Below are 12,498 nucleotides of genomic sequence, written 5' to 3'. Positions count from 1 at the left end.
TCATGTTAGATCTAAATTTAAGTTAACTTGTTTGGAGAAGAGACTATATTGTCTGTCAAACAGAATTCATATTTGTGGGAGACCATAATAATTTAGGGAGAACACAAGGCAACCAAAACAGTTGATTTAAGCTATATGCAAACAATGCTCTCGCAGTGGCAAAGACCAGCCTGAATCAACAAACATAGGTGGGATCAGGTATCTGTCACTAACTAATCCATCTAGCACAGATATCTTGTTTCTCTGATGACCATCTCCTGTTTGGAATGCTCCCAAAGTTTCTGATTTAACACTATCCCTGTATCACCTGGTCTACACTTTGCCGCTGAATTTCGCGGTCGTCGATGGGAGATATGCAAACTACTCTACGTAGCTTGCGTATCTCCCATCAACTTCCTAAATTCTAAAGAAAATGGCGCCCCCACTATGCTGCGCCGACAGGAAATGCCCTCCTGTTGACACAGCGTTACTCTTTTTCTGGGGGTGGATTAAGTCGATTTTCAGATCTATTAAGCGAGTCTCCACTTCCGCTCAATTGATTCCAAAGAATCAATCTAATGGTGGTGAATTTGCTGCCATCAGTGAAGATATGCCCTAGGACTGCAGAATTCTCTTCAAAAATCATTTCACTCTGAATTAATAATGCATTTATTAATAATTTGCAAGAATACAGCTTTTTATATACATAGCTATGTTAGTGATACAATGTGTTTTAACACCACTTAGGTTTTAAGACGGTTTTCATAAACAGTCTGTTTATAAAAAATTGGTGGTGGTATTACAGGTGGTGGTGTTTTATGCTGGTGGTGCACAAGGTGATAGAGTTTGGGAACCACTGCTCTAGAACCTTTCAAGGGGCACCAAAGGAGCATCAATGGAATAAGCAAAAGCATTACTAATGGGGATTTACACCAATGCAGGAACCCTATATTTACATTCCCCTGAAGCAGTATTCTGTAGTAGAAAATCATGCATGCGCTCAGTACGTCACCTAGCCAGTATGAAGAACATAAAGTAACAATCCTAGCCAGTTTCACTCTGCTCCTCGCAACACCACTAGGGAGCTAGGTGCACATATCTTGTGCTAAAGATTAATTCAAGAGACAATGGAAGTGACTCTCATGCAGTTCAGGAATTATCTTGGTTCCTTGGGGAAGCAGGGGGCTAGAAGCAACTCCTCTTCTGAGCAGAATTTGTGGCAGCAACTGCAAGGGCTATGTTATGCTCTAAAGGGAGCCTTTTGCAATAACGTTTCCTTACAGGAGTTTCTAAGATGCTAGTGCCAGAGGACTGAATAGTGATCTTATTCCAGTACTAGAGAGAACACTCAGTGCAGGGATTAAAAGTTAAAATGAAACTGACCCAATAGGAAGATCAAGTCTTGCAAGTGGACAAACTGAAAACAATAATATCAGCCAGTGCATTTGAGATCCACATCCCAGTCCTAGCTATAGATTTTTATGGTACAAACAGCAGTGTACAATTCACCTACAAGTACTGTGGATCTCAGTAAATACTACAGTTGGCAAACCTTCAGAGAAAAGATAGTGAAAGCACGGTATTCTTAATGAATCTGTACCATTTGTTCAACCATATACATTTTATGCTAATTTAAGCATTGTCCTTTAATCTTTACTTAAAGCAAGTAACCAGAGCTGGAAAACATGCAGTAGTTTCTACTCACTTCCAAACCCAGCTGGTTTATTCTGTGCAAAGGCATTATTCTGGGATGAAAAGAGACCTCCACCAGTGCTGGCAGTCCCAAACAAGCTGTTGGAAGTTCCAGTTGATGTTCCAAACCCAAAGCCAGTGCTTGTGGAGGAGGTGGCTGGTTGGTTAAATGTACTTGAACCAAACAATCCTCCTGAAACCAGAATACGCAACAGGATTAAAGCTAAAACAGCTATTTCCAACAACACTATGTGAATAAGTTAAGAGTGATGAATTCTGGTTACTGAGGACTCAGTTATAAAGCAACTTCAGCCATACCTGGTTTAGTCTGTGTGTTCCCAAAGAGGCCTCCTGTGTTATTGTTTGACCCAAAGGCTGATGTTCCAAACGCTCCTCCACTGGTAGTACCAAAGCCTGCATCTACACAACAACAAAAGAACTTGGATAATGAGACGGGCCCACACACCTAAGAACAAAGTACTCATGCCATACTCCAAGCTTTCTCTAGTTACTTGCTCCATGACTACGAACAAAATCACAGCCTCAGTTTTCCACCTGAGCAATGCAATTTAATATTTTTTACAGAATTTTGCAGGGAAAATGAAGTACGATACGAGTGTTTGTATTCCAGCATAGATGGCTGACACTAAAGATTCCTGTTCCATACTGAAATTTAGAGATTTCCATTGTTCACTAACATTAGGCATTACTTTGGCTATGTCTACACTGACGGCAGCAAAGTCACCACCGTCAAATCGACTTATCTGGATTGACTGAGCAGTCAGTGAAGACCCGCTCAGTCAATCCAGAAGTCGATGCTGTTAATCCACCCCCACAAGTGGAAGTTACGCAAGTTTTCTGTGTAGTTTGCATAACTCCTGTCGACTGCCGCCAAATCGCCAAGGTAAGTGTAGACCAAGCCTTTCACTCCACAACTGACCAGCTAGATTTGACAGGCAGCAATGCATAAAGCCTATTAATGCACATTTAGAAATACCCCAATGAATTTTATCAGCTATTAAGCCAGCATAAGAGCATTAGAAATCCATAAGGGATAAGTGCACCCTGTTTATAGTAGCACTATTTTGCATCCTTGTTGATAGCCTCAGCAGACATTCTTAAGACTCCTCACTTTGGAGTGTGCCCTTTTCTTTCACTGTCTTTCTAACGTACCTCAACCCAACATGAAGGAACCACTTTTGAAGACTGCACTCATCCCACCATTAGAATCTCTACTGTAGCTACAGATGAGTGGAGATTATAGTTGGAAGTATATCTGCAAATTGGACCTGGAAACTACAGAGAAAGAAAAAGTTCTGTAATTTCTGAAATTCCATTGTAGTCAGCAAAGAGCTCTTTGCTGACTACAATGGAATTTCAGAAATTACAGAACTATCGTATCATCCACTTAATTTGTTTGCCAGTGCATGAAAACAGACTTGTGAATCCAGTCCAGTTTAATGGGATAGTTAAAGAGTACAAAATTCTATCATGCCCAAGTAATTCCCACCCTTATTCATTTTTCTTTCTCTGTAGTTTCCAGGTCCAATTTGCAGATATACTTCCAACTATAATCTCCACTACCAGTAGTAGTTCTTCATAAAAAACCCTACAACATTAGCAGCTCTATTACTTACTTTGTCCAAAGGTTGAAGTAGTACCAAAGCCACCAGCAGTGCCTCCAAACGGAGTTCCAAATGATTTGTTAAACATTTTCAAGGTGTATCAGGTTTTTATAAACCTGGAAAGAAATCAGATAATTCAGTGATTTGGTCAAACCCAATTTCAAGAAGTAACTTCTTGGCTTCTTTATATCCAAACTAGGTGCACTAAAGTTCAAAACTCTTGATTACTTAAGTCATAAAATACATCAACCCAAGATGAACTCCAGCATTACCCTTATGCAAGAAACATAACGGCCATACTGTGTCAGACCAATGGTCCATCTAGCCCAGAATCCTGTCTTCCACAGCAGCCAATGCCAGGGTCTTCTGAGAAAATGAATGGAATAGATAATCATGTGATCCATCCCATCAGCCATTTCCAGCCTCTGGCAAACAGCAATCACTGCCTATCCTGGCTAATAGCCATTGATTGACCTATCCGCCATGAACTTATCTAATTCTTTTTTGAACCCCATTACAATCTTGCCAGAGGAAGTTGCGAAGGCCAAGAAGTTCTGCAGGTTGACTAAGCATTTTTTGAAGAAATATTTCCTTTTGTGAGTTTTAAACTTGCTGCCTATTAATTTCATTTGGTGACTCCTACTTTGTGTGTTATGAGAAGGAAGTAAATAACACTTCCTTATTTACTTTCTCCACACTGGTCATAATTTTATAGATCTCTCTCATATTCAAGATGTGAGATCATTCTTCAGGACAGTCACAAATTCAATTAAGAATAATCAGGGAAAGGTGACAAAATCTGAGCAACATCATGGGAAGTTTCAGTCTTTGTAAAGTTGGTGAGGAAGCTAATTGGGTTAACATCTCCTGATTGCCATATAAGAGCATTGTAAAGTTCCACTTAAAACCTTTATAGACCTTGTCCATTCTACTTACAGCCTGCAACGAACCAAGCAGCTTCATCCATAAGTCTAAAACTATCAATTTCTGTAGAATTTAAGTTTTCATCAGAGTTCTAATCTTTACCGTTGCCAAGAGCTTTCTACGTGTGAAACAAATGTAGCCAATACAACATTTTCCTTGGTCAAAAGACAAAAATCTCTAATGCCTCAGCTGCTGTTTATAGCTTTACAAAACAGAGAATTAATGACACCCTGGTCAGTTTTACTGGTGCTATTTAGATCACTCTGGGTGACAGTAAAACTGGAAAAATCATATCAATTTCTTCCTATTTTTTGGGCAAATCATCAACAGAGGCAGGCACAGTAATTATTCATAAGATTGGAAGAAACTTCCCCCAAAAAAGAGGCTATGGAAAGAGAACAAAGATCATTCCCCTTAGAGCTGCCAGGAGGCTTTGGGGGTCAGGATGGACCTCATTCTCCTTTCAAGCAGTTAAGGGGGGGGAGGGGTTCAAATTTCAGACCCTAACTAGCTAGAAGCTGATCGATGCAGAGCAACCAAAGCCCTTCAAGCATTATGGCAGAAATTCCAGCAGCGCCTCCTCCCCACCTTCCTAGCACCTGAGGATAGCAGGGGGCAGAACTTTATCAGGACATTGCTGTTCTCTGAACATCACCTGTCCCACCCCCTTTCCCAGGTGTGAGGTCCAGAACTAGCAACATTCAAATACAAAAACATTAGTTTTGGTGATAACTTGAGTGAAGTTGGCATCTTAAACATGCCAATCAATATAAAACGTTATACTAACCACTGCAGCACTTTTCTTGGAGTGCTGCAGTGTTAGTATGACATTTTATACTGGTATGTTTAAGATGCCAACCCTCTCTCAAATCCTACTCCAACTATTCTATTTGTTGAATACCTCAAACAAGATACAGGAAATGGAAAGGCAGTGTACAGACATTACATTCCACTCATGACAGACCTCCTTATGTGATCTCTTTTTGAAATTACCACTCACCCCATTCTTACAGAATTTCCTTAACTACTTTTGAGGAACTATGAAAAAAGCCTTTGGAAAGCCTAACCAAAATGTAAGCATAATTGTGGTCTTTAAAGACTAACAGGTTCAGGCCTGATTTATTCTTGCCACCCTAGTCTTTTATTTACTGAGTAATGCTATTACAAACCCAACTGCACCCCAAGTACCAAGGTAACGTTTAGCAAGATTATTCTAAGCGTAACCCTGACCTTTTTAATTTAAAAAAAGACACGGCAGGTTCACCAGCCAAGGTCTTGTCCATAATAAGAAATTACATAATTTTTCTGTACCAGTGCTCCCAATTGGGGAGGATGCTGCAGTGCATAGACAAGGTGCAGATGTTTTTACCACTGTCATCAAAATGCCTGTAGATTGTCTATGCTAGGGATGTAAAAGGTTAACCATTTAAATGGTAATCAGCTGTTTAAACATTTTAAATGCTGCAGGGAGGCATGTGGAGGAGCAAGCCACAGCAGGGAGGTGCGGATGGGGGTGAGGGGAGGGGAGGAAGAACAATAGTTGGGCTCCCCGAGCAGATCCCAGCACCCGGGGGTCAGCTGTAGCTGGCCTCGGCTCAGGAGGGGGGAGGCGCAAAGGAGGTGGGGGGGGGGCCTGCAGCTGCTCTCGGCTCCCATGAGTGAGAGCTGCCCACCCACCTCGGCAGCTAGGCAGTTCTCACTTGGCAATGAGGAGCGAGCCCAGCACAGCTCCCCGCCCACCCAATGTTTAGCCGTTTAAATGCTCTATTTTTAGAACGTTTAAACAGATTTTTAGTTAAACTAATTTTTACATTCCTAGTCTATGCTACTGCTTCGAACGTTGGTAACACTAGCTAAGTAATGAAATGGTGCAGAAGACTGCTTATCTTTCCTAGTCTGTATGCAATGTTATTATAGCCATGCTGGACCCAGGATGTCAGGGAGAAAAGATGGGCTGAAGCGTTATCTTTTTTTTGGACCAACTTCTGTTAGTGAGAGAGACAAGCTTTTGAGCTTACACAGAGCTTGACCTGAAGAAAAGTTCTGTGTAAGATTGAAAGTTTGTCTCTTCCAGAAGTTGGTCCAATAAAAAATATTACCTCACTTACCTTAACTCTTATCTTTCCTAGGGCAGACACTCTTCAGAGATGCCTATTATCTCAGGTGTCTTCTAAAGAACAATTCAGCACTGTATCAACATACTGACTAAGTGGTACAGTATAATTTAATGATAAACTGTTAGCAGCTCAAGCATTTTTCCTTCTTTACTTTCTTCAATGTTCTCTCATGAGAAACATTCAGTCACAGCCATTTATTGCCAACCAAGTTCTCAAGCTGTTCCACAACATTTTAAATAAACTCTGGAAGTCTCACCTTTGCCTATCCCCTGGTTATTCCTTGCAGATGACATTCTTTCCCTCAATCCTCCTATTATCCTGCATGATGAAGACATACAAAGCAATATTAGCTTCTCTGTAGTCTCCTTATCCTCTGGTTGTCTCCCTTACACCTTCCTGATAAAAGGCCATATCTACACTAAAGAACTGAACTATTCTGGCATAGCTATGATGCAGTTACAAAAAAGACTAATATTCTGGAGTGTATTAACAGAAGTGTTGTATGTATGACATGGGAGGTAACTGTTCCACTCTACTGAACAAGGGTGAGGCCTCAGCTGGAGTATCAGTTCCAGTTCTGGGCACCACACTTTAAGAAAGGCGTGGATAAACTGGAAAGAACCTAGAAGAGAGCAACAAAAATTATAAAAGGTTAAGATAAATCTGACCAATGAGGAAAGGCTTAGAAACTGGGAATGTTTGATTTTGAGAAAAGATGACTGAGGGGGACCTGATAAATCTTCAGATATGTTAAGGATCAATTATTCTCCATGTTCACTGGAGGTAGGGTAAGTAGGTAAGGGCTTAATGTGCATCAAAGGAGATTAAGGTAAAATAGCAGAAAAAGCTAACTATAAGAATAATTAAGTTGCTGAATACGCTTCTAAGGAAGTTTGTGGAATCCCTGTCATTGGAGGTTTTTAAGAAACAGATTCAAAACAGGGTTGATCTAAGTTATACTTGGTCCTGCCCCAGAGTGGGAGGATGGACTAGATGACCTTTCGAGGTCCCTTCCAATCCTACATTTTTATGACTCTGATTTTATAACTGCATCAGTTTAAACACAAATAGTTCAGTGTGTCCACTCTAGTCATGTTAACTTCATATTTTGAAGCATTGCAGTTTTGCTACATACTCCTTCCTACTACTGACATTTTAAACTGACTCAACTGCAATGCTTTCTGGATACTTGAACCAGAATTCCCAGAAGCAATGCAGTCTAGATTTCAAAAAGCCACCAGCACACTTTAGGAAAGTAGTGGGAAATTTACCCAAAACTGATGCAGGCTGAAAGTTCAAACTAAACTGATGTTTAGCTCTGCTGGAAGCAAGTGTAATCCAAAAGGTGTCTGGCATGCCAGTAAGCTGTGTGGAACACATGTAAAACAAATCACATCCATACAAGCGCAGGAAACAAGTTCTTAGCACGGTAGACTTCTCTAGTGTAGACAAGGACTTAATGATTCACTGACTTCTGCAGGCTTTTTAGGGTTTGTCTACTAATGAAAGTTACTCCCGAATAAGGCAGGGTATGAATTTAAACCAGAACAGCTATTACAGAGTAACTCCATGGGTGGATTCTCTGATTCCAGAACAAAGGTGTCTTATTCTGGTTTAGCTTAATTTACTTCCAAAGTGGATTTTCCTTGGTTTCCAAGAACCTTTATTTATTTAGGCCAAATTTGTATACCTTCCTGTATATACTAATTTCTATGTAGCCTTTACTTCCTAGTTCCTGGGATTCCTTCTTGAATTAAATGGATCCTAAGCAGCCTACATGACAATTCAGTTTTAACCTCTTAACTTTTCCCTTTAGGCTTGTAACTTCCTCTTTCTTTGTATAGCCCTTCCTGAAGCTCAGTGCCAGTAATATTGGTTGGTATGATCCCACAAGAAGGAGAATTAGGGTTACTAAGGCCATGTCTGCACTAGGAAAATTTTGCTTAATATGGCTAACTCCTACATCAAAAACTTTGGGAGCCTCAGTATAGATAGCTCACTGGTTCCTGACACTGTTTCAAGCACCATCCCAAACTGACCTGCTCTGAACAGTTCAGAGCCAAAGTACTTGCGTGTGGCAGCAGCCTGTGGCATATCTACAGTAGGGTGCTATCAATAACAATACTGATGTTAACGGGGGAGTATATTCAAAAAAATTCTCCTTACATACACAGGGCACTCAAACCAAATCATACTTCAGATTTAAATGAGTAACAATCATTCCTTTGCTCCAGAACAATCTGTTCCAATAACCTTTTATAGCTTTAAAAAAAATAATAATAATAATCACCTGCGGCTACCAACCATATTCCTAGTGAGTCAACCAATTTATCTGAACTTAGTTGAAGTCAATTACTGTTAGCAGATTTTTGCCCATGTTCCAACCTACCCATCATGGTCTAGAACTGGAGGCTAGTAGCACACCTACACTACATTATTTTCTATGTATAGTGAGAAAAATATGTTTATGTTCTATTGACATGAGGTTTACCATTCCTGCCACCTTGACGTTGTCACAATCAATAGTGCTATAGCCACTTCTATAACCCAACTCCTATTTCCTGTACAGTTTATAGCTAACTGCTACAGTAATCCACTGACATTTGATGTCTCTTAACACTTGCCTTTCCAATTCTCCCTTGCCCCTTACTCACACAGTTACAACAGCTTCCTCTGCTACAGATATCCCTAAAGTTTATCTAACCCAAGGACTTCTCAACTCCTGCTAGTTCCCCCTCAACTGGTTTAACATACAACCAACCTAAATTTTCATTCTCAAACTAGGCTTCCTTCTGGATGAGTTGGAGACCACAGACTTTCTTTCCCATCTTACTCTAAACATATTCTTGCGCCTAAACTTAACCAGGTCTTCTCTTATACATGCACAAAATTAACCCACCTCATCTAGATAATCCTTCTTTCTAATTTAAAAACCAGTGCTATTCATAAGTAGTGAATAGGTAAAGGGAAAAAGAGTTATATCTATATCCCTTCTCTGTCTCCCACTGACCTCTGTAGCTTTACCTTGCAAGTTGTTATGAGCTAGAACTATTTATGTGTGTATCTTGTACAGCACCAAGCACATCAAGGCTTAAGTGACTGCCAGGACCCTCCCCAACGTTCCCCACATTAGTTGTGCTACACGCAATTAAAGTTACTGGTGTCTAGAGTATCCGTAATCACTGTAGCATCTGAAACATGAGACCTGGGCCCTCACTAGCGCCAAACGCCCCCACACAGCAACCGTCACGTCCTCTCGCCCACCCCTCACGGAGCTGAAGCAGCAGCAGCCCGTTCAGAGGTGAGCCTATGGCTACCATCCCACCACCAGTGCAGCAGGCGGATCGGCGGCCTTCCCCGGACACAAGACGAGCGGTAACCCCATCACAACACACAGCTCCCTCCTGAGGACACAGCCCCGCCGTCCCCCCAAGAGATACACCCCCTCCCCCACTCTGGGGAAATACCCTCCCCCCACCACCCCCTTTGAGGGACACCCCCCACTGCCCGTCTGAGGAGCACCCCGCCAACCCCTCCCCCCCGATGTGCACCCCCCTTCTTGTGGGGGGAGGGGAGACACACAGCCACCGCCCCGCACACGTCTCCCCCCCCGGCCGCGGCTCTACCGGCTCCCCTCGGGGCGGACGCGGACGGAGCAGCCCCTCTGGGGAGAAGCGCCCCCAGGCGCCAGAGGCACGGGGCCTTCGGGAGCCGGCGTCGCCTAGGGAGAAGAGCCGAGAGGCCCGAGGCTGGCCGGCCAGTCCGGGCCGCGGCGGCCTGGAGAACAGCGCCGGGCCCGGCTCGAATCCCCGCGGGCCCGGGGCGCCGCCCGCTCCTTACCGAGGACCCGGGCTCCGTTGAGGGAACGAATCAGCGACTCGGTCGCGCCGAGAGCCAGCGGCACCGCCACGACGCCCGCCGCCGCCTCACAGGGGGAAACCTGCGTCACACACTCCGCTCGCGCTCTCACCTCCCGGCCGCGCGCGCACCGCCCCCCTCGCGCGCCCCCATTGGCCCGCCTCGCTGTCGCTCCGCCAGCCTATTGGCCGTCCCGGTTTGAAACCGAGGCAGGTCCCGCCCCGGCCGGGCTCTTGCTCCTGATTGGCGGCGTCGTTTCTAACGTCGCGAGCGACCCGCGTCCTGATTGGTTAATACTAGAGCGGTTGCCGTAGCGTGAAGGGCCGGAATCCGTCCTCTTCCAGCGACGGCTGGGGTGGGGAGGGGCGAGGCGCGCGCGCGCTTTCCCCACATATCCGGGTCATTTAGTCACCTCTCTGGAGGGCGGGGCTTAAACCCCGTTGCCGCCAATCGGAAGGCAGCTCGGCGTTCCTATGGCAACAGCAGGGGAGGGCCTCGGGGCGGAGGCTGTCACTCTCAGTGGGGGAAGAGGAGTCCAGGTGCCCAGAGTCACCCAGGCCCTGGTCCCCCACGCTGAGCATCCCCTGTGCCAGCCAGCCCCACAGCAGCAGGAGCCTGACCCCCAGCCACTGCCAAAGCCCAGCCACCCGGTGCATTAGTGGGTCATCAGAGAGCAGAACGGTGTCACCCGCCTGGGCTCTCTCAGACCATCTCTTTTCCCGCTCTCATATCCCAGGACTGCCGTGGCTACACCCCTCAGGCTTGTATTACTTCGCAGGCCCCGTCAGCGTGCTCAGCGCACTGCGGAAAGTGGAGGGGGCCAGCGCGCCAAGGAACCGAGCCTCGAAGAAGCCCCTCCTGCCAGCTTTTATGCACGTTCAGCTTTGACTAGGGGGAGCCCCACTGAAATCAAAGCAGACGGGCAACACAGTGTGACCTTCCTAGATTAGAAAATGTGCTAGGTGGTGTCATGAAATATAACACGCCAGGTGATGATCGGATAAAGCAGTACAGCGCTGTCTGTCTCGCTTGTATTTCACACTGCTTTCTGTGAGGTTACTAACCTTCTTTCGCCGATGGGGAAATGGAGGCAGGGAGACATGAAGTTGCCCGCTCAAGCTCTCGCATAAGTAATCCGAGGCAGAGCCTGGCAACAGACTCCAAACACAACACCCAGTCTGCTGCTTGGACGACGGAACAACCTACATGGAACTTGGAGGGAGGATCACAGGTTGCACAAGAGGGAAGAGTTTGGAGAGGACACCAAGAATTCAGCCTGTGTAAACATGGCTGGAAATGAAACAGAAGTCAGGGCATCTGTAAGCAGTTCTCTTAATCAAGAACTGGTTTTGTTTTAAAAATACAAACTCATTCCGTGTCATTACCCAGCATGAAACAAATCACTAGATGACAATCCCTCCCCCATTGCACTCATGGGCGTCGGCACTAAAGCATAGAGTTTATATTCTCTGGGACAACATTTTTAATAGTATAAAAACGGATGCTTTTTATTCTTCATCAGCCCTATTATTCTGTTGGGTACCTATGTACGGTAGATCTGCCTGAGGCAGTTTGGCCTAATGGACACACCACAGGATTCAGCAGACCGGGGTTCAATTCCTGGCTCTTCCCCTGGCCTGTTGAGTGACCTTGTACAAATCACTTCCCTCTCTATGCCTCAGTTTGCCCACCTGTAAAATAGGGATAATGATACCGACCTCCTTCGTACAGTGCTTTGCCTGAAAAGCACTCTATAAGAGTTCGGTGTTATCACCATGTGGTCGGTTGCAGGGTGGAAGGGGTCACCCTGCTTGATGTCCCAGCTACTTGGAATAATGATGAGCAAGTAGATCTGCAAGAATGATGAGCAAGTAGACAAGAGATCTGCTTGTGGATTTCCATCTGGAAAGAAAAGCTATACTGGTACAAGGCGCCCTCACCTCAGTGTAACTCTTCCGCTAGACAATGACCCCCACCCCCTGGCATCAGTAAATCCGTCTGTGGAGCAGGCCTTAAACCAGACTCAGCCTTTCCCTGCTGCCATGTGCAGCCGCCTAAAGGAATCCCTTTAAACACCAGCTCAAGGCCGATGAACAGAGCCAGGTGGGTGGGGGGAAGAGGCAGAACAAGGGCAAACTCTTGGCTGGCGGACAGAAGCCAGGAGGGCTCCGGGCCCAGGCACACCCAGCCCCAGGCAGGAGGGGGCACGGGCCGGGCAGGGACGCGCCTGCGAACCGGTTTAACTCTGTGCCCAGGCCCGGGCGGGGCGGCCTGCAGCGGCAGCAGCGGGGAGCAGGCCCGGG

The 12,498-nt window shown here is 45.2% G+C and overlaps 1 protein-coding gene across 6 annotated transcripts in view; it reads right to left on the bottom strand.

Moving 5' to 3' along the window:
- NUP98 (nucleoporin 98 and 96 precursor) overlaps positions 1–10,324 on the bottom strand; it is a 61,435-nt gene extending 51,111 nt beyond the window's left edge. For 4 of the 6 annotated variants that reach the window (XM_067568284.1, XM_067568287.1, XM_067568288.1 and 1 more), the window contains exons 1-4: positions 10,178–10,324; positions 3,309–3,412; positions 1,990–2,091; positions 1,685–1,864 (exon numbers count right to left, since the gene is read on the bottom strand). In XM_067568284.1, coding sequence (XP_067424385.1) covers positions 1,685–1,864; positions 1,990–2,091; positions 3,309–3,384 — 358 coding nt within the window. In that variant the 5' untranslated portion in view covers positions 3,385–3,412; positions 10,178–10,324. Of the gene's footprint in view, positions 1–1,684; positions 1,865–1,989; positions 2,092–3,308; positions 3,568–6,593; positions 6,627–10,177 lie in introns of those variants that run through there. The other 2 variants (XM_067568286.1, XM_067568285.1) reach the window with 2 other exon arrangements.
- Between the last annotated feature and the right edge of the window lie 2,174 nt (positions 10,325–12,498).

The sequence above is a fragment of the Emydura macquarii genome, unplaced genomic scaffold (genome assembly GCF_026122565.2).
Source record: "Emydura macquarii macquarii isolate MOO-44397 ecotype Brisbane River unplaced genomic scaffold, CSIRO-AGI_Emac_v2 contig_2865, whole genome shotgun sequence".
In the NCBI taxonomy this organism is placed as follows: domain Eukaryota; kingdom Metazoa; phylum Chordata; order Testudines; family Chelidae; genus Emydura; species Emydura macquarii.
Note: the sequence above shows the minus strand (reverse complement) of the source record. Positions and strands in the feature narration are given on the sequence as shown.